General features: G+C 41.2%; 1 protein-coding gene across 1 annotated transcript; it reads left to right on the top strand.

Annotated features, from left to right (window-relative positions):
* Positions 1–19,827: 19,827 nt before the first annotated feature.
* Positions 19,828–20,848, top strand: LOC146041469 (chemerin-like receptor 1). Its single transcript, XM_083161445.1, has one exon. The coding sequence runs from the start codon at positions 19,835–19,837 to the stop codon at positions 20,846–20,848; it is 1,014 nt and encodes a 337-aa protein (XP_083017571.1). The 5' UTR covers positions 19,828–19,834.
* The last annotated feature ends 1,595 nt before the right edge of the window (positions 20,849–22,443 follow it).

The following is a 22,443-nucleotide window of genomic DNA, read 5'->3' as shown; positions in this document are numbered from 1 at the left end:
AGCAGGCAGCGCAAGTTTTTTTCAAAACAGGATGGGCGGCAGAATTAATGAGTAGTATGCAGCGCCGCCCACCCTTCTACTATCCACCCTATAGCAGCAGCCTGGCAGCCACAACCATACACTGGAAGAGCCAGCCAGGCATGGGCAGAGCCAGGAGCAGTTCTACAGCAAGCCAGCCAGGTATGTCATGTGGGCTGGGGATGGGCATTATATGTTAATGTGCTAGGGAGGGGTGTGTGTACTGTGTAACATGTTAATATGTGTGTGGGGGGCGGGGGTGTGACATGTTCATATGTGCAGGGAGGGGGGGTGTCATGTAAATGTGTGCTGCTATTGGCTGGCAACCCATCACGGTGTGTGGCATATGTATAATGGGCATCACGGTGTGCGGCATATGTATAATGGGAATCAGGGTGTGCGGCATATGTATAATGGGCTTCACGGTGTGCGGCATATGTATAATGGGCATCACGGTGTGCGGCATATGTATAATGGAGCATCACGGGTGCGGCATATGTATAATGGGCATCACGGTGTGTGGCATATGTATAATGGGCACCACGGTGAGCGGCATATGTATAATGAGCATCACGGGGTGGGGCATATGTATAATGGGCATCACGGTGTGCGGCATATGTATAATGGGCATCACGGTGTGCTGCATATGTATAATGGGCATCACGGTGTGCGGCATATGTATAATGGGCATCACGGTGTGCGGCATATGTATAATGGGCATCACGGTGAGCGGCATATGTATAATGGGCATCACGGGGTGGGGCATATGTATAATGGGCATCACGGTGTGCGGCATATGTATAATGGGCATCACGGTGTGCGGCATATGTATAATGGGCATCACGGTGTGGCATATGTATAATGGGCATCACGGTGTGCGGCATATGTATAATGGGCATCACGGTGTGCGGCATATGTATAATGGGCATCACGGTGTGCGGCATATGTATAATGGGCATCACGGTGTGGCATATTTATAATGGGCATCATGGTGTGCTGCATATGTATAATGGGCATCACGGTGTGCGGCATATGTATAATGGGCATCACGGTGTGTGGCATATGTATAATGGGCATCACGGTGTGTGGCATATGTATAATGGAGCATCACGGTGTGTGGCATATGTATAATGGAGCATCACGGTGTGCGGCATATGTATAATGGGCATCACGGTGTGTGGCATATGTATAATGGGCATCACGGTGTGTGGCATATGTATAATGGAGCATCACGGTGTGTGGCATATGTATAATGGAGCATCACGGTGTGTGGCATATGTATAATGGGCATCACGTTGTGTGGCATATGTATAATGGGCATCAGTCTCCCCTTCCTGCATCCTCCACCACTTTGTGACTCCTTTCTCTGCATCCTCTGCATTCCCCCTCCTACCCTGCATCCTGTGCGACCATGCCGCCCTCACACTCTGCGTCCTGTGCCACCCTGCGTACGTCCTCCCTCCCTACGTCCTAAGCCACCCTGCATCTCCCCTCCCAGTATTCTATGCCATCCTCCGTCCCCCCCTCCCTCCCTGCATCCTCTTCCACCCTGCCACTCTACTCTCACCCTTCATCACCACCCCCTCTCACTCTTCATCACCACCCCCTCTCACCCTGCACCAACCTCACCCTGTGTCTTCTCATTCCGTTGCATAATGTGAACTTTAGCTCATACTGTTATGATGCGTAATGTAGGGTGCTGCATAATGGTTTTTTTTTTAACTCATTCTGTGTGGCATTTTGTGAATTTTGGATCATTCCATGTGTCATAATGTGAATATTGGCTTATACTGTGTGGCATAAGGTGTGCAGGTTTTTCAATAGAAAAAAGGGCCCTCTTGTTATGGTGCATAATATGTTCAAGGGAGGTGGCCCATACTCAGTGTCCCATGGTGCGGGGGGGCAGTTGGGAGACCCCCTGTCACCCCCCCCCCATCTCTATCTCCCCAGCCACACAGGCTGCAGAATAGACGCTGTACGCATGCGCCTATTCTGCAGCCTGAGGGGCTGGGGACATAGGCAGCAGCTCAGAGAGCCACTAGTCATGCCCCCACAGCTGCAAAAATGGGGCATGGTGAAATAGGCCACGCCCCACACTGATAGGCCACGCCCCCCAAAAATGTGGGCGCGCAACATCCCCCCCCCCCCGTTTAGGGCTGCTGCGAGATATTTCCCGGGCTGGTTTTATTTCCCAATCCGTCCCTGGCTGGCTTTGTTTCTCAAATAATTCAAATGAGACGCTTTCTTTCACTTTAAATATATTACCAGGTGGCCGATTCCAGATTGCATTTTCTGGAATCGGCCACCTGGTAATATATTAGAAACATCCATTCCAGTTACCCAACTATAGGAGTTTATCGTGTCCCTACGGGTATTCACCCCTAATTTTTATATGTGTCCTTTTTTATTATAATTTTTTTTTATGTTTGTTATATAATGCTAACCATTACACCAGGCTTGTCCAAACTATGGCCCTCCAGCTGTTGTGAAACTACAAGTTCCATCATGCTTTGCCACAGTTTTGCCATTAGGGAATGCTAAAACTGTGGCAAGGCATGCTGGGATGTGTAGATTCACAACAGCTGGAGGGCCACAGTTTGGACATGCCTGCATTACACAATCTGTACTGCCCCAATTAAGTCAAGAGGAGATAATGTCTACAATAATTGCCATTACTATTGGATATGACTGTGAATCCTGGCTTGTGGCTGATAGCCTTAGCAAAAATGTCAAACCACTCTATTATACTGTACATTCAATGGCTGGTGCTGTATTTGTAATCCCAGTGCTTCCCTATGATAGCAACTTTATCTGGAGTCTTGGGTACAGGTCCAGCTGAAAAGAAATGTCCGTGCCGAAATTTTGAGGTAAGGAGTCAGGTGGTTAGCTGTCTTGCAGGGCTGCAAATTGATGTGTACGGGTTCATTTGCTATCGCCCACAGATAAGAAGAATCATTTGCTCTTTACTTTCCATCAAATGATCTTTTCTCTCCCCAGCGCTCACAGTCGCAGCGTGACCCAGGAGTCACTCGGCGGCTGCAATATTAGGGTGGGCACAGACATCATGTGCCCGCCCTTAGCAAGCAAAGGAACATCTGCATTCACCACAGTTTTTGTGGGAACGCCCATGAAATAATGGGGGTCCACCCCAGCATGCCCCTGCCGTTCAATCAGGCTGCTATTGCCTTGGAAAGAACAACATTTGCTGAAGGCATTCGCAGACGTACTCCGCACATGCGTATTATGGAAAATGTGAATGCTCAGCGGCCAAATCATCGGTCAAGGCTAGAATTCTGACCTGAATGAACAGGATAAATGGCTACAGCTAGATGATCCAACAAGGCTGGGGTTGCTGGGGGGCTCCCAATATTGCAGATATCCACTGCCCATTTGCTGCTCAATAGCCCTGAATAAGATAGGAAAATCTGAGCAATAAACAATCATTTAAATGTTGTAACCTGAAAATACCACTAGGGGGACACACAGGACAGCAGCACGTTCTAGAGCGCACTGACCACTAATTGCACAAGTCCCTGCTGTCACCAATACCGGCTGCTTCTGACACTGGTCTAACACGTTTCCCCTTTAACATTACAGCTAAAACACGGTATATTGCCAATTTTAAATGGATTTAAAACGTTTCTAGCTGTAATGTGAAAGGTCCAGGGAGAATTTACTGGTTTTAAAATTAAAGTAAGTTAAAAGCAGTGTGCGGTGTCCTACCCATTTCAGAGCCAAATCTCCCTTGTGATCTCACCAGGCACAGGCAGGAAGTAAACAAAGCAGTTCAGTCTCAGTGCATAATGTGCAGAGAGAGGAGACTTTTTTACACCAGTGTATACGGAATGGGATTGTTTGGTCGACCATAAGATGGTCGACATACAGGAAGGTCGACAGGTTTCTAGGTCGACATGGGTCAAGGTTGACAGGCGACTAGGTCAACAAGGGACTAGGTCGACACATGCATTAGGTCATCACATGCATTAGGTTGACATGGGTTTTTGACTGTTTTTTTTAGCCCGAATGTCGACACAGTCGACATGGACAACATTTTAAGTGTACCGCTTCCCCTTGCATTGCTCGCTGCATTTGCAATGCTTAGGGCATGGTGCCTCACTGCGCTCGCCACACTATTTTTTTCTACCATTAAGCCCTAGTGGATGGTAGGGCATGAAATACTGCCTGTCGGCACATGTTGGCTCAAAAAACAGTAAAAAAAAACATGTCGTCCTTTTTGATGTTTCGACCTAGACCCCTGTCGACCTAGGCCCCTGTCGACCCTAACCAATGTCGACAGTCCCCTGTCAACCTTCCTGTATGTCGACCCAGTGGTGTCGACCTAATGACTGTTGATCATCTTGTGGTCGACCATTCGACCGTATCCTGTGCATACTGTGCAGAGAGTTGACTTTATGTTTACCTTATTTATTTTACCTTATTTTACCTTACTTTATTTTTACCCAACCCCTCCTTTTTATGCTGTAAAAATGTCATATGTGAGCATGTGTGCCAGAAATGTCCATTTAAAATGACATCCACTGTTTTCTATGGGTGAAATGGGTTAAATGTGAATGGTACAAAAACGGTATAGAACCACCCCCCCCCCCCACTAAAGTTAGCAACCTTCCCCCCGTCCACCAATGCCCCCCTCGTGCCGCCGCCTTACCCCTCTACTCAGCAGAAACCCGCAGATCTACTCTGCGGTGTGGTCCTGGCTCCCATCCTGCTTCTGCTATGAAAATGGTCCATCACAAAATGTCTGCCCCCATACAGCAGACAGTTTCACAGAACTGTCTGCTGTATGGGGCGGCGGACATTTTATGATGGTCCATTTCCAAAGCAGCAGTAGCCAAGAGGGGAGCAGGGACCGCGCCGCAGAGATCTGCGGGTCCCTGCTAAGCGGAGGGGTAAGGCGACACGAGGGGGCATGGGCAGCAGTGGCAGCGTTACAATAGCCCTGCAGACCCCCGGCGCCCGCACTTACACAGCGCCTCCCTGCGACCGCGGGTCTGCGGGGCTATTGTTACACCACTGGGTCACATGAACCATGTGTACCGTGTCCTCCCGTAAACGTCCTGACGTACGTTTCGCATTAGAGCTTAATCATAGGTCCAACCCGACTGTCGGGCTGGAAGGGTTTTTATTGTGAAGAATGACCAATGGATTGTCAGGTCATTCTGAGTGACGTGACCAGAATCCAATGAATGGCTGGGTAAGTATCAGTGTTGCCTATCATATGTTTATTCCGTTTTAGTTAAATTGATTGACAGGTCTGTCAGCCAATAGAGCAGTTGCCCATGGATTGTTTTCATTTTTATTTAATCCCGTATGTGGAATCACTAGTTTATTTGTGGCTCCATAGACTTAGGTTTGAACTTGTGTTCTACATGTTTATGAACTGTATTTTAAAAAAGTGTAATTATAAAGTTCTTCATTATTAAAGTATATATTGGATCGATATATGGAAAGCTTAATTTTATGTAATTCTATTTATGTTTGTATAAATTGTCCCTTTTATTCTTATCAAATAAGTGAAAGAGGTATTAAAATACGTGTTTTATATTAGTAATTTATGATATTCGTCAATATATCTTGATGTAAATTAGTGCTAGTATACTACTTGTGAAAGGTGTGCATAATCATATGTTTATATTTATTTGTTATCATATTATAACTAAGGTTTATAATATATAGTGCACATAATAAATAATGTGCTACTCTAAATACTATTATTACAAATAATAATAAGGTGTACTAATATGAATACAGTGATAACAAAGTATTAGTTCTATGTGTTATTATAACTTGTCTATAAAATGACAGTATTAAGTAAATAAATGATAAAGATAACAAAGTGAATGTGAAATCATGTAAAATAAAATAAAACCCGTGCTAAAAAGATGTGAATGGTCAAATTACAATTTGATACTCAAGATATTGATCCAGATCAATTCGTCTTACCTGGATGAATTGATCTGGATCAATATCTTGAGTATCAAAATGTAATTTGACCATTCACATCTTTTTAGCACAGGTTTTATTTTATTTTACATGATTTCACATTCACTTTGTTATCTTTATCATTTATTTACTTAATACTGTCATTTTATAGACAAGTTATAATAACACATACAACTAATACTTTGTTATCACTGTATTCATGGGTTTGGTGCAAGGAGCACTAAAAATAATAAAGGGGGTGTGTGGTCTGACTGGTCCAAGCGGGAGAGGAGGTTGAAAATAAATATAAAATAATAATAATAAAAATAAATAAATAATAAAATTAAAGTAAAAAATAAACAAAAATAGAATAAATTGAGAAAATAAATAAAAATAAATAAAAATAAAATTTATTATAAGTATGGTAAATTTATAAGCGTGCCAAATTGTGGGTATGTTATGCAAACTTTAGTGTGACCTGTAAAAATAAAAGGTTATTTAAAATGTTTACACTCCCTTGGAGTGGTGGAGAGTCTGTGCCTATCTGACCCTACTAAGCGGCTGGTGTTTACGTTGCACCGCATTCTCCATGCCCGGAGGTTGGCAGCGGGTGCTTGCTGCGCTTCGAAGCGGGATGCTGTACTCACGGCTGTGATGTACTGCCGCGGCTCCTATTGCCGGGTAATTCGGCGTGGGGGGAGGATGGACCAGCGTCCCAATGTGCCGCTATGAGGGGTGAAGTAGGTGGCAGTGCTTCTCCAAGCTGCCTCAACGCGTTTTGTGCTCATCAGGTGATCTAGTTCACAAACAAAAAAAGTTATTTGCAAGACACAACCAATATCAAACAGCTGCTAGACAATATAGAATGGCAAGACGACTATATCCATGCACTGCAGACGCCAAATCACTTTACACTTCAATTCAACATAAAGAAGGTTGTGAACATACCAGGCACTTCCTCACTGAACAAACAACGTTAAAGAATAAACAAATCCAATTTATCATGACCAACATAGAATTTATTCTGTCACACAATTATTTCTGGTACAAGGACAACTTCTACCTACAGATATGCGGTACAGCTATGGGGACACCACTGGCCCCAAGTTACGCCAATCTCTTTGTCGCAAAGTGGGAGGACGACTGAATATGGAACAACAACAGATTTGAACAAAACATCATAATCTGGCAAAGTTACATAGACGACGTGTTCCTAATCTGGAAAGGGGAAGAAGAAGAGTTAAAAAACTTCATTCAATACATCAATTCCAATATCCAATTAAATTTAGAGTTCACCACCTCAATCAGCAAAACAGAAGTTATTTTCCTAGATCTGGAAATATTCATTCAAGAAAATAAGATAAACACCAGAACCCACATCAAAGAAGTTTCAGAAAACAACACTTTACACGCATCAAGTAACCACCATACAAAATGGATCAATAACATTTCCAGTGGTCAGTTTAGAAGAATAAAACGTAACTGCACAGAACAAAACACCTTTCTTACACAAAGTGAAAACATGATGGAAAACTTAAAACAAAAAGGATACAATGAACAAAGACTAAAACAACAGCTAGAAGAAGTCAAGAGAACCGACAGAAAAGAACTAACACAATACAAAGAAAATAAAAAATCAACAGAAGATTTCAAACTTTCATTTGTAACCCAATTCAATAGCAACCACAGCTATATTGAAGACATCATGAAAAGAAACTGGCACATTTTACAATTAGATGAGTCATTAAAAACCATAGTACCGGAAAAAATGCACATAATCTACAAAAAAGTAAGAAATCTAATACAAAACATTACATCCAGCTTTTTACCAACTGAAAAAACTAAACAGAAACAAACCATTGGAGGATTTAATTATTGCTGCAACTGCAAAGGATGCAAATTGAACCCGATTTCTACAAAAACCATCAAAACCTTCAATTCAAACATCACAGGTAAAGAATACAAAATCAAACAAAAACTAAGCTGCGAGACAGAGGAAGTTATCTATTAGAATGCCCCTGTCATCTAAAATATGTCGGCCAAACAAAAAGAAAAGCAAAAATTAGAATAGCCGAACACATATACAACATCAAAAGAGGATTGTCAACTCACAGTGTGTCAAACCACTTTGCGGAAAACACAGTTAAGGTCCTAATAGACTAAAATTCACCATAATCCAAAAAATTGGGAAAACTGGAGAGGAGACCAAATAAAGGAGCTACTCAAGAATGAAACAAGATCGATCTTTGAATTAAAAACCCTGGCCCCAATAGGTCTAAACATAGATATTGACTTAAACGCATTCCTATGACATCCCACAAAACCAATTATTCCTTGTTCCATTTATTTTCAATTATTTTTATTATTATTTTTATTTTTACTTATTTTTATTTAAATTTATTTTTATATTTATTTAATTATTATCTTTTATTTTAGTTTTAGTTTTATTTTCATTTTTATTTACTTTCACTCATATTTTGTTAGAGAGTGCCATTTTCATTCATTTTTTATGTATACCAGACTTTTATATATTTTTTCTATTTATCCCATATTTCAAATGAAAGTGTGACCTGCTTTTTGATAAGAAGGAACATGTGATTCCCACTTTTTTATCCAAAGTGGCCACCGGATTTCCTGTGGAACAATAAAGTTTGACCAAATAAAAACACAGCTTTTAAATCAATACTGCATCTTTGAAAAAGTGCCTGATAGGCATGAAATGCGTTGGTGCAGCTTGAAGAAGCACTGCCACCTACTTCACCCCTCAGAGCGGCACATCGGGATGCTGGTCCATCCACCCCCCACGCTAAATTACCCAGCAATAGGAGCCGCGGCAGTACATCACAGCCGCGAGTACAGCATCCCGCTTGGTAGCGCAGCAAGCACCCGCCACCATCCTCCGGGCACGGAGAACGCGGCGCAAGGTAAACACCAGCCGCTTAGTAGGGTCAGATAGGCACAGACTCTCCACCACTCCAAGGGAGTGTAAACATTTAAAATAACCTTTTATTTTTACAGGTCATACTAAAGTTTGCATATCATACCCACAATTTGGCACGCTTTTATATTTACCATACTTATAATTTATTATATTTTTATTTATTTTTATTCATTTTCTCAATTTATTCTATTTTTAGTTATTTTTTACTTTCATTTTATTATTTATTTATTTGTATTATTTTTATTTTTATTATTATTATTTTATATTTATTTTCAACCTCCTCTCCCGCCTGGACCAGTCATATCACACACCCCCTTTATTATTTTTAGCGCTCCTAGCACCAAACCCTTGAAGTACCTTAATATATTGGAGCAGCTTACTAATCAGAGCGTGGTCACAAAAAACAAAGAAACAATCACTGTATTCATATTAGTACACCTTATTATTATTTTTAATAATACTATTTAGAGTAGCACATTATTTAGATCAGAGATTAACCATTCACAGATCAGAGCAATTAGGACTGATACCACAGTCAATTATATTTTAAATAAATCATTTTCCTGTTAGCTGCATGTAGCGGCATGTGAAGATCTGTGAGGTTAATTCATTGGTATAGGAGAGCTACACTTTGTATTATCAATACAACACATGCTGCAAAATAAACTGGGATGCGGTCGTTTGGTCTACAGCATTATGGTAGACAGTCATTAGGTCGACACCATTAGGTCGACACGTGAAAAGGTCGACATGGATCTAGGTCGACAGAGGAAAATGTCGACATGGTTCTAGGTCGACAGATCATTAGTTCGACAGTTCGTTAGTTCGACTGGTCGTTAGTTCGACAGGTCATTAGTTCGACAGTCAAAAGGTCGACATGGGGTTTTTCACTGTTTTTTATAATCGACATGTGCCGACAGGCGGTATTTCATACCCTACCATCCACTAGGGTGTGGTGGGAGAATAAAATAGTGTACCGAGCGTAGAGAGGCACCGTGCCCCACGCATAGTGAGTGCAGCGAGCGATGCGATGCACTTTAAACTGTGTCCACGTTGACTGTGTTGACATTCAGTTAAAAAAACAGTGAAAAACCCATGTCAACCTTTTCACTGTCGACCTAGTCATTGTCGAATTAATGACCTGTTTAACTATCGACCTGTCGAACTAATGACCTTTCGATCTACAACCATGTCGACCTTTTCCCATGTCGACCTTTTCCCATGTTAACCTAATGGTGTCGACCTAATGACTGTCAACCATCATGCTGTAGACCAAATGATCCAAACCCCAATAAACCATCACTCACCCTACTATCTCCCTTATTGTGTTGCTCACGGCATAAAGCCCTATAGATTAATTTGTGCCAGTTCAAGCACATAAAATATTATTCCTCAACAGAATATTGGCTTTAATAAAATCTTCTCACCCAGAGAATCTGTCCTAATAATCACGTCACCTATACAGAATATAAACAGGTTAAATACATGCTGAACAAGCTAGATTAGCCAGTTTTGAGTGCCCCTTGTAGGAATTATTTTTCTTCTCTTTTATCAAGTGTTCATACCAATTCCTGGGAGGCACCTCCCTGTAAATATATATAAAAAAAAAAAAACTGAATTCGTAGGTATAACTACATACAGAGATTACCTGGCAGTCATACTATCAGACTTTGCAGATTAACTTCCCTGCTCAGAGTATTGGGAATGGACTGGTCATCTGGATCTCTGGATTTAAGGTGAAGAAGACAGTTACCATTGTTTGGTTTCTCAACCTGTATTTGATATCCTCTTCCCGCTCCTAATTACAGAGCGGTTTATGGATGGGCATTGGCCATTTGGATGAATTATGTGCAAAATCATCTACATTGTCCAATTCCTCAACATGTTTGTCAGCATCTCTTTCCTCTCGGTTATCTGTATTGACCGATGCACATCCGTCATGTGTCCCGTGTGGTCAAGAAACCACAAAACCCTTAAACTAGCTTTAACATTCAGTAATTATCTGGTCATCCTGCTTTATGCTACATGCCCCGTATCTGGCTTTCAATGAAATTGCTCATGACACAGACAACAACATCTCATACTGCATTGTCGTATTTGGGGAAGATTATCATACAGACTACATGATGTGGCAAGCAATGTCCATTGTGGCGTTTGTCTCCATATTCCTAATCCATTTTTTTTTTTATAGTCTCTCTAGATCAGGTCGTCCTTTCAAAGTCATTATTACCCTTGTATTTTGTTTCTTCTGTCTTTGGTTCCCATCCCATCTCTGGCTCCTCCTTGACTACATGGATATCAATGTTACATTAAAATGTTGATGTTAATGTAGCCATTGCCATACTGCAACATTTTATATTGCGTTGTTTGCTGTGTAAACCCCTTTGTCTATGGCTTTGTCGGGAGGGATTTAAAAAAGAGTTTACGTAAATCCATTCCGTTTCTTCTGGAGAGCACATTCATAGAGAGGTATGAGATGGATGCAGATAATCAATGTGGTCAGCCTATGGTGGAAACTATAATGAAGAAAGTCCTGTACACGATTGTCCATTTGTAGAATAAGGACCAAGATTAATATCCCCCCAAAAATTATGAATTACAAATCTTCATTATAGTTTCCTCCATTAGCTGACCACATTGATTGTCTACATTACAAATTGTACCCAATTAGTATCAAAACTATATTTACAGATATGTCTGCCCTTGACTTTACCCGCATGGGAGCATGCATTGCAATTGTGACTAGCCACACCTGTGTGCAACCTGTTGGCATGAGCTTATTCACTAAGCGGTCCTATGTACTTGCGGCAAACGACACGCTACTAAGAACAGCCATGGGTAAGATCTGTTAGCACTCATCTGAAGCATCATTAGTTACAGTATATTGAATTTTATTATTTGTCTCTTTGCTGTATTATTGTGGTGTATATATTAGTATAGCTATAATGTCCACGGAGCAGGCTGGATAGTACAAATATAATAAATTACATTACATTATCTTTGGGTGGGAGATTGTGCGGGGTATTCAATCTTGTATTCCGACTGTTGTTGGAACGTCCCAACAATCAGAATCCAAGGCTGATTCATTCCACTGGACAGGTACTCAACGGTCGGAACTCAGTGTTCCGACTGTTGAGTTTTAGAAAGTCTGAGGTTTGTCAAAAATGGCTGCAGATTGTCGAAAAAACAGCAGAGAATTTGACAATCTGCGTCCATTTCCGACAAAATAGATCTAACTAGATTTAAAGTTGGATCTGTTTTGTAAGAAACTGCCTCCAATGCTGTCGGAAATGGCAGCATTGAATAGGTGATGGTCACTATTTCCCCTGTCAGAAATAGCGGCCGGGATTGAATACCCCCTGTGTCTTTATACACAATGTGAGAAATTCAATTTAGTGCTGGGTGTATATGATGAAGCCTGCATGGATCAGTGAGAACTTCCAATGGTATAAGGACACAATGGAGACCTAAAGAAAAAAAAATAGGGTAGAGTCAGTGAAATTGTCAGGCTGGGGTGGTGTTAAAAACAGAGCAGCTGACAGTCCATGCAATGTGTTAGTTAATACGGGTAATGTGGACTTCTTGCTAAGAGTCAATGAGGGCAAGTAACGCAGCAATAGTCTTAATGGAAGACTGAAATATGAAAGTACTTTATTAGTACTTACAGATGGAGCCGCTGTAGTCCTTTGCCAGTGCCGGCCAGATCCTCCCCTCTGGCAAGCGCCGGCGGACAGGGACTGGGACGCGCGTGCATCTCACGCGCACACTCGTCCCAGTATCATGGCGTCTCCCTGCCCATCTCCGCTTCGGGCTAGCGGGGTCGGGGCGGCGATGGGGACCGGCGGGGGATGCGGCGGACAGCAGCATGCAGCTCCGTTGTCACAGGGCACGTGAGCGCCTTGTGCGCGCCTGCCCCCTGGCCGGAGCTGGCAATACTACAAATCCTACAGCGGCTCCATCGGTATACCAAATGGAGGACTAATGCAGCATTAAGGCATAGTAGTACATAGTACAAATTATGTTGCACATAACAACCAATCAGATTCTGTCTTTCCGTTGTATCCTAGAATACAAAATACATGATCTGATTGGTTGCTATGGGTAACATCACCTGTTTTTAGAAGCTTTAGTCATGTACCCTTACGTATGTTATTGAAAGATAGAAAGTGCATCCACTGACTACTAAAGTTCCAGACCAGATACAGATCTACAGTCCTTATCTACAACGACAGCAAAAGCTGATTAGCATTCCCATATAGAGTATGAGAAAGTCCGACGTTGTACTAAATCACACACACAATCGGTTTTCTGTAACAGACAAGTGTAATCGCTAATACTGATCCATTGCAGTTCTGTGCAGAGAGGAGCGCACAATGATTAGTAACTAAGAACACACAACAGCAACCAGGTAAGATGCATTTATCATAGTAACATAGTAGATAAGACTGAATAAAGACTTGCGTCCATCGAGTTCAACCTAGGTTTTAATAACTTATCCCTTGTTATATGTAGTGTATTCTGATATTTTTTTAAAGACAGATTATGATTCTTATTTGTACCCCTGGATGTTTTTAACCAATAAATGTTTGTCCAACCCTATTTTAAACGTATTTATTGTGTCGCCACCTCACCAGGATGAGAGTTCCATAGTTTGGCTGCCCTGACTGTAAAGAAATTGTTTCTTCTAAGGGAAGGAAATCCTCTTTCTTCTAATCTAAACTTGTGCCCAGGTGTCCTAGAATCCTTGCTAAAAAGTAAAAAGGGTGTTTGACAGCTCCTTATATTGGCCCCTAATATATTTGTACATGTTGAGCATGTCCCCCCTTAAACGTCTCTTCTCAAGTATAAACAGTCCCAATTTGCTCAATCTGTCATCGTAACTTAAATTCTCCATTCCCTTAATTAGCTTTGTTGCTTTTTGTTTTTTTTCCAGTTCTATAGTGTCCTTTTTATAGTGTGGGGCCCAGAATTGTACTCATATGCAAGGTCTAACCAATGCTTTGTACAGTGGCATAATTTCTTTTGAGTCCCTAGTTTCCATGCCCCTTTTTATACATGTTAGAATTCTGTTGGCCTTTTTTGTTATATATATATATATGTTATATATATATATATATATATATATATATATATATATATATATATATATATATAGTTTGCGAGGCGAACCGGCACTCTGTCCCTTTAAGTTGCTTGCTCTGGTGCCATCCAATACATAGGATAGCCGATAGAAAACCATGCTGGCACTCGAAGACTTGTGGTAAAAAAAAACTTTTCTTTCATGTAGTCATTAAAAAGGTGCAAAGATAACCGTTTTGGGGATGTCCCTCGTTTTCAAGGTGCAGAGTACAACTCTGCACCTTGAAAACGGGGGACATCCCCGAAACGTTGGTTATCTTTGCACCTTTTTAATGACTACATAAAAGAAAAGTTTATTTACCACAAATCTTCGAGTGCCGCTATTGTTTTCTATCGGCTATATGGCTATATATATATATATATATATATATATATATATATATATATATAGCGTGATGTAGAGGGCGGCACTCGTCAGACTTGTTTAATGCAAATAAAAGCCTTTATTTATCCGACGGCGTTTCGGGTAGAGACCCGTTTTCAAGGACATACAAAGATACACTGAGCCACAAACATATTTATACACAAAGCGGAACCCGCCCCCACAATAATCAGCTAACAGCTGAACTTACCCGGTCCTCCGGCGTGTCGGCGCCATGTTCAGCAGGCGGAAGTGTGCCTCACTCCACTGCCGTCCCCCCGGCAACTCAGACCGTTACTCACAGTCCTTATTGCCCGGAAGTAGCATGTGTTCACTGTAGAACACCTCCGTCCATCCCTCTACATGCTGCCTTCACCCCAGTCCCGGGACTTGTCCTGCGTTGCTAAGCAACCACCATATACAAAAAACGAAAAGTATAACTGTAACGAAACAAATAAATAACAAGTAAATATAAGACATTACATTTAAAAATTGCTGCAGTGACAAATAAACACTGCCCAATACAAACATGATAAAACATTTTTTACGTATAAGTATATATATATATATAACCTATATTGTGGTGGGAGGGAGCGTTCGAATGCGGCATTATATGTCTCTGTTTTTACAGATAGTTTAAATATTATGTATAACTATAGGTTCACTGCCCTTTATAATATATCGTATGATTCAATAATACCAACATTGATATACGCCAAGGCAAACTTAAAGGCCAATAAGATTTCAAAATTGTTATTCAATATTAAATGTCCCAATAAACGGTCCAGGGTCCAAATTTTCACCAGAGCAAGAATTTTTCAAATAAGTGATTATTTTACAGGGGAAGTATATGAATTATCAGAGAATCAGAGGAAGCATTGAAGGCCTAAGTTTTCATTAAGGCCCTTGGGGGCGATGGTTTGTAGAAAGAAAATCCATCTACTCTCCTTTTGTAATAATTTTTTATTTCTATTGCCTCCTCTCAAAGACAAAGGAACATGGTCAATAATCATTGATCTCATGCTGGCAACACTGTGCCTGAATTTAATACAATGTCGGGCAACAGGTTGCTCGCTGTGGCCACTGGCTAGACCCTGATTAATCCCTGACCTATGTAGGGCCATCCGCTCCTTAAAGGAGCGTTGGGTTTTCCCCACATAGGTCAGGCCACACGGACAGGTTAAAGTGTAAATAACATAAGAAGAATGACATGAAAGTGGGAATTTTATTGTTATTCTCTTCCCTGAATGTGGATGATTGAAGGATGCACCTACTGCCATGGAGCGACAAGTAGTGCACCCCAGACAGCGGTAACATCCATTCTTTCTACCTAGGAAGGTAGTAGTTGTTTTCTTTTTGTCCCAACCTGAAATGTCATATTTCACTACCTGATCCTTAATACTCTTACCTCTTGTATAACTGGGTAATAATTGGGTGTTAAGTAATAAGGGAAGGTCTTTATCGGTGGCCACTGCCGGCCAAAATTGTTTGGCTTTAGTAACATTATGTTTACTAGATGTATTAAATCTATTGACCCATGGAATTTTATGTTTAGTCTTGTCCTCCGTCACCCTCTCACTGTTCAAAAGACTTGCCCTGGGGATCCTAAGAACCTTTTCTTTGAGGGTTATTAGTTCCCTCTGAGGGTACCCTCTTTCAATAAATTTGGACACCATGGTAGATAATGCCGGTTCCACCTGTTCTTCTGTGGAGGTTATTCTCCTTACTCGCAACATTTGCGAGTAGGGGAGACCTTTACGGGTGGCTACCGGATGGAAACTCTCGTTTCTCAAGACCGTGTTACGGTCTGTCTCCTTTACATATAAAGAAGTGTTAATCTTTTGTTTGTCAATATCTATTTTCACATCCAAAAATTGGACAGTAGATACATCAAGATTATACGTAAATTTGACCACACTATTGGAATCATTGTGGTCCTGAAGCAGACCATGCAGCTGACTGACCTCTCCCCTCCAAAAAATCAATAAATCGTCTATGTAGCGACGATAAAACAAAACATCAGATTTTAAAGTTTTATTAATAAAAAATAAATTTTGTTCAATGTGATGCATGAAAATATTGGCATATGCCGGGGCCACCGGGGACCCCATAGCACAGCCCGCCTCCTGTAAAAAAACGATTTATTGATTTTTTGGAGGGGAGAGGTCAGTCAGCTGCATGGTCTGCTTCAGGACCACAATGATTCCAATAGTGTGGTCAAATTTACGTATAATCTTGATGTATCTACTGTCCAATTTTTGGATGTGAAAATAGATATTGACAAACAAAAGATTAACACTTCTTTATATGTAAAGGAGACAGACCGTAACACGGTCTTGAGAAACGAGAGTTTCCATCCGGTAGCCACCCGTAAAGGTCTCCCCTACTCGCAAATGTTGCGAGTAAGGAGAATAACCTCCACAGAAGAACAGGTGGAACCGGCATTATCTACCATGGTGTCCAAATTTATTGAAAGAGGGTACCCTCAGAGGGAACTAATAACCCTCAAAGAAAAGGTTCTTAGGATCCCCAGGGCAAGTCTTTTGAACAGTGAGAGGGTGACGGAGGACAAGACTAAACATAAAATTCCATGGGTCAATAGATTTAATACATCTAGTAAACATAATGTTACTAAAGCCAAACAATTTTGGCCGGCAGTGGCCACCGATAAAGACCTTCCCTTATTACTTAACACCCAATTATTACCCAGTTATACAAGAGGTAAGAGTATTAAGGATCAGGTAGTGAAATATGACATTTCAGGTTGGGACAAAAAGAAAACAACTACTACCTTCCTAGGTAGAAAGAATGGATGTTACCGCTGTCTGGGGTGCACTACTTGTCGCTCCATGGCAGTAGGTGCATCCTTCAATCATCCACATTCAGGGAAGAGAATAACAATAAAATTCCCACTTTCATGTCATTCTTCTTATGTTATTTACACTTTAACCTGTCCGTGTGGCCTGACCTATGTGGGGAAAACCCAACGCTCCTTTAAGGAGCGGATGGCCCTACATAGGTCAGGGATTAATCAGGGTCTAGCCAGTGGCCACAGCGAGCAACCTGTTGCCCGACATTGTATTAAATTCAGGCACAGTGTTGCCAGCATGAGATCAATGATTATTGACCATGTTCCTTTGTCTTTGAGAGGAGGCAATAGAAATAAAAAATTATTACAAAAGGAGAGTAGATGGATTTTCTTTCTACAAACCATCGCCCCCAAGGGCCTTAATGAAAACTTAGGCCTTCAATGCTTCCTCTGATTCTCTGATAATTCATATACTTCCCCTGTAAAATAATCACTTATTTGAAAAATTCTTGCTCTGGTGAAAATTTGGACCCTGGACCGTTTATTGGGACATTTAATATTGAATAACAATTTTGAAATCTTATTGGCCTTTAAGTTTGCCTTGGCGTATATCAATGTTGGTATTATTGAATCATACGATATATTATAAAGGGCAGTGAACCTATAGTTATACATAATATTTAAACTATCTGTAAAAACAGAGACATATAATGCCGCATTCGAACGCTCCCTCCCACCACAATATAGGTTATATATATATATACTTATACGTAAAAAATGTTTTATCATGTTTGTATTGGGCAGTGTTTATTTGTCACTGCAGCAATTTTTAAATGTAATGTCTTATATTTACTTGTTATTTATTTGTTTCGTTACAGTTATACTTTTCGTTTTTTGTATATGGTGGTTGCTTAGCAACGCAGGACAAGTCCCGGGACTGGGGTGAAGGCAGCATGTAGAGGGATGGACGGAGGTGTTCTACAGTGAACACATGCTACTTCCGGGCAATAAGGACTGTGAGTAACGGTCTGAGTTGCCGGGGGGACGGCAGTGGAGTGAGGCACACTTCCGCCTGCTGAACATGGCGCCGACACGCCGGAGGACCGGGTAAGTTCAGCTGTTAGCTGATTATTGTGGGGGCGGGTTCCGCTTTGTGTATAAATATGTTTGTGGCTCAGTGTATCTTTGTATGTCCTTGAAAACGGGTCTCTACCCGAAACGCCGTCGGATAAATAAAGGCTTTTATTTGCATTAAACAAGTCTGACGAGTGCCGCCCTCTACATCACGCTACATATTGGATTAGACATCCTGGGGAAGGCACCACAGCGCCTACTGCCTGCATCAAGTGAGTGCCGGACCATCCACTCCCATATATATATATATATATATATATATATATATATATATATATATATATATAAAGTCGATAAACCGGCACTCCCCCTTTGCTTTGTGTTAATCCATGCCCAGGTGCCTTCCAAGGATCTTGTCCGCAGGCAATTCCCAAATAGCATATATAGAGAGAAGGTGGCACTCTGAGACGGTGAAGTGGGTTTTAGTGCTCTACAACAGACAACACAATCACTTAACACTATACATATATTATGGATTAAAATACAACAATACAGTACATATAAATGTGCTAAAACAATCGGACCCTTCTGTGTATGACGTCACTTCAGTGAGACAGCCGGCGTGGACACTCCGTGCAGGTAGAATGGTGGGCTTTACTCGAGAGGCGGATCTTAATTACACAGTGATGGTATAAGGTGAGCTCAATTCATTGTACATTTGTTATCCTGACGATATTTCCACAGAGAAATGAAACGTTGGTAAAGACAACTGTTTGAGTGTTTGTTTGAATTCTTCCGCTCTGAGTGCCGCGCTACATTGGATTTGTATGTATGCTAACTACCTTAGTTAGCTGCGGGGGGCACCAGAGGCAAAACTTCATCTTACTATCTCCACCAGACACACACCAATTCCAACTTCCCAGAACTTCAGTGAATGTATGGAGGGGGTGTCTTAGAAGTTCAACACCTGCCATTTGCATTAAGGTCAACAAGGATGCCTCTCTCAGAGTACATTTTATGATAGTAAATGTGCGTACTATTGATAGAGTTGGCCCTGAGAGGAATCATTGTTAACAACAAAAAAAAAATCCAGAAAAAGGGGTTATAGCTACTTCCTAAACAGACCGCAAAAACTTTTATACCTTTGGCATTAAAATGGGATTTGAAAAAACTTGAATGCCATGTCACTAATCTCTAAAGTAGAGAATAATCTAGTAATTAATCTGTTAACACTGAAAACAGAATTCGTATTTGCAAATGTATTTTGCTATTATCTGACAAAAGAAATATCTATGTTTTTGTTGCGAAAAAAAGGCAAGATAATGTACAAAATACAATTTTTCTATTAATTATATTTAACTTTTTTTTTACGAAATATGTATGTTTACAAAAATATACATTCAATAACTAGATGCCATATATTGAGTTACTGGCATACCAGTGACTTGTTATTGTTGTATAAATAACCAAATACTATTAAACCCAAATTGTAAATTTTTTCTATCATTTTTAATATTATTTTTTGCTTTTCTTGAACAGCGCTCGGACAGTCATGGAAGAGACCTCATTTCCTATAAACATCACACACAATATCACAGATGACAGCTACCAGTATGGAGACATTATTAAAAGTCTAAAACACTTTACGATAATTTGCTACAGTGTAATCTTCATCCTTGGGAGTATTGGGAATGGACTGGTCATCTGGATCGCCGGGTTTAAGGTGAAGAAGACAGTTACCATTGTTTGGTTTCTCAACCTGGCCATAGCTGACTTTGTATTTGATATCCTTTTCCCGCTCCTAATTATAGAGACGGTTATGGATGGACATTGGCCATTTGGACGAATAATGTGTAAGACCATCTTCACTGTTCAATTCCTCAACATGTCAGTCAGCACCATTTTTCTCACGGTTATCAGTATTGACCGGTGCACATCCGTCATGTGTCCCATGTGGTCAAGAAACCACAAAACCCTTCAATTATCTATAACAATCTCAGTAATTATCTGGTTATCCTGCTTTATGCTCAGTTCCCCATATCTGGCTTTCTATGAAATTGATCATGATCCTGACAGCAATATCTCATACTGCATGCCCATATATTCAGAAGATTATCATACAGACAGCATGAGGGACAAAGCTCTGTTTATTGCAGAATTTGTCTTCATGTTCCTAATCCCATTCTCTGTGATAATAGTGTGTTACAGCCTCATCACATATCGGCTGAGAAGAAGCAGAAGTCTCTCTGGGTCAGGTCGTCCTTTCAAAGTCATTATTACCATTGTACTTTGTTTCTTCTGCCTTTGGTTCCCGTTTCACCTCTGGCCCCTCTTTGACTATGTGGATATCGACATTGATGCTAATGTATACTTTGTCATGTCATACATTGTTTATTGCCTAGGTTTCTTTAACAGCTGTGTAAACCCCATTATCTATGCTTTTGTCGGAAGGGATTTAAAAAAGAGTTTACTTAAGTCCATTCCATTTCTCTTGGAGCGCACATTCAGGGAGAGTTATGAGATGGATGCAGACAATCATTGTGGTCAGTCTGTGGTGGAAACTTGAATGGAGACATAATATTTGGGTGGAAGATAATAATATTCATACCTACTGTATACTCAACATAAAATACCTGTTTGGTATTTTACAGATGGTCTCCAACTAGTATCACAAATACACTTAGCATCCTTATGAATAACCAATTCTATTATTTATCTCTTTATTACTATTGTATTAATAATAGATTTGCTGTAGTGTCCACTGAGTAGATGGGATATTACAAACATAATACTAAAAGCATGGATGACGTTATGTTTGGTTGGAAGATGCACTTCAATCAATGGGACATTCTGTTCTGTACCAGAGTTTTGATGCTGCTCTCCATGGATTTCTGTGTTCTTCTGTAAATTACTGTATTCATCTCTATGTTCCTCATGATGGTGGCTTTCTCCAGTGCCTTCATCCACTTCCCGTGCACTATCTTCCCCCTGTGCCATATATAAGTTCTGTTCTCCACAGTGTTTCCTATGGCCGACCAGTCTCTTGAACCCTGTCCCCACTTCGGGGGACATTTACCAAAATGGATTCGTAGAAAAAAGGTGTATTCGTAGGGAGAAATACACCTTTTTTTTACGAATTTGTATTTTCGGGATTTACAATCCCAAAAATACAACAATTCGTAGTCCTAAAGATGGAACATTCGTATTTGTATTTACAAATACGAATGTCTACACCATCGATAGGATACGACAGAAATCACCATTCAAAAGAATGGTGGTTTCTGATTTACTAAGCAGCCGTACTGATAATACGGCTGCTTAGTGGTGTAAAACACCCACGCAAATACGACAGGAAAATAGAACACCATTTTCCTGTTCTATTTGCGTTTTAGCCTGCACGGATCAGTCAGATCCGTGCAGGCTTCAGTGTAAAAAAATAGAAAAATTAAATAAATAAAAAAAAAACGGCGTGGGGTCCCCCCCACAGCCGAAACCAGCACCAGGCTGACAGAGCCTGGAGCCGGTAATTAAAAATAAGGGAACCCGACAAATAGGGGTTCCCTGATTTTTAACAACCAGCCCCAGGCTCCTGCTCTGGGGCTGGTTCCCAAAATACGGGGGACAAAATGACTAGGGGTCCCCCGTATTTTAAGAACCAACCCCAGGCAAAACCAGCCAGCAGGGTAATGCCACAGCCGGGGGGAGACTTTTTATGCAAGTCCCCCCGGCCAAAGCATTAACCCTACCGACCAGTCAGCCTGGCCAGGGGCCCTGGGGGAGTGGGGACCCCCCCAATAAAGGGGTCCCCCCCTCCAGGACTTACCTGACCAGGCTGAAGCCTGGTGCTGTCCTCGATGCCCCTGGGCGGTGGGCATCGAGCTGATAGCGGTGTAAAAAATAGAACAAACGATTGTTTTTTACTGTGGCACTACAAGTGCCAGCAAGCCTCCCCAGCAAGTCCCAGCCTGTTGGGCATTAAAGGGCCCGCTGGGTCTTGTAGTGCCACAGTAAAAAAAAATAGTTAAATAAAACACACTGACACCCATTTTAAATAAAAGTTTAATACACACATTACACACATACTGATACTTACCTATCTTGATCCCGTTGGTAGGTCGCTGGCTCCGGTGTCGGCGGCTCCATGTCGGCGGCTCTGGGGAC

Source organism: Crinia signifera, chromosome 19 (genome assembly GCF_055691185.1).
Source record: "Crinia signifera chromosome 19, ASM5569118v1, whole genome shotgun sequence".
Taxonomy (NCBI): Eukaryota; Metazoa; Chordata; class Amphibia; order Anura; family Myobatrachidae; genus Crinia; species Crinia signifera.
Note: the sequence above shows the minus strand (reverse complement) of the source record. Positions and strands in the feature narration are given on the sequence as shown.

Coding starts and splice junctions, on each gene's coding strand:
- LOC146041469 (XM_083161445.1), top strand. CDS start 19,835: ATGGAAGAGACCTCATTTCCTATAAACATCACACACAATATCACAGAT.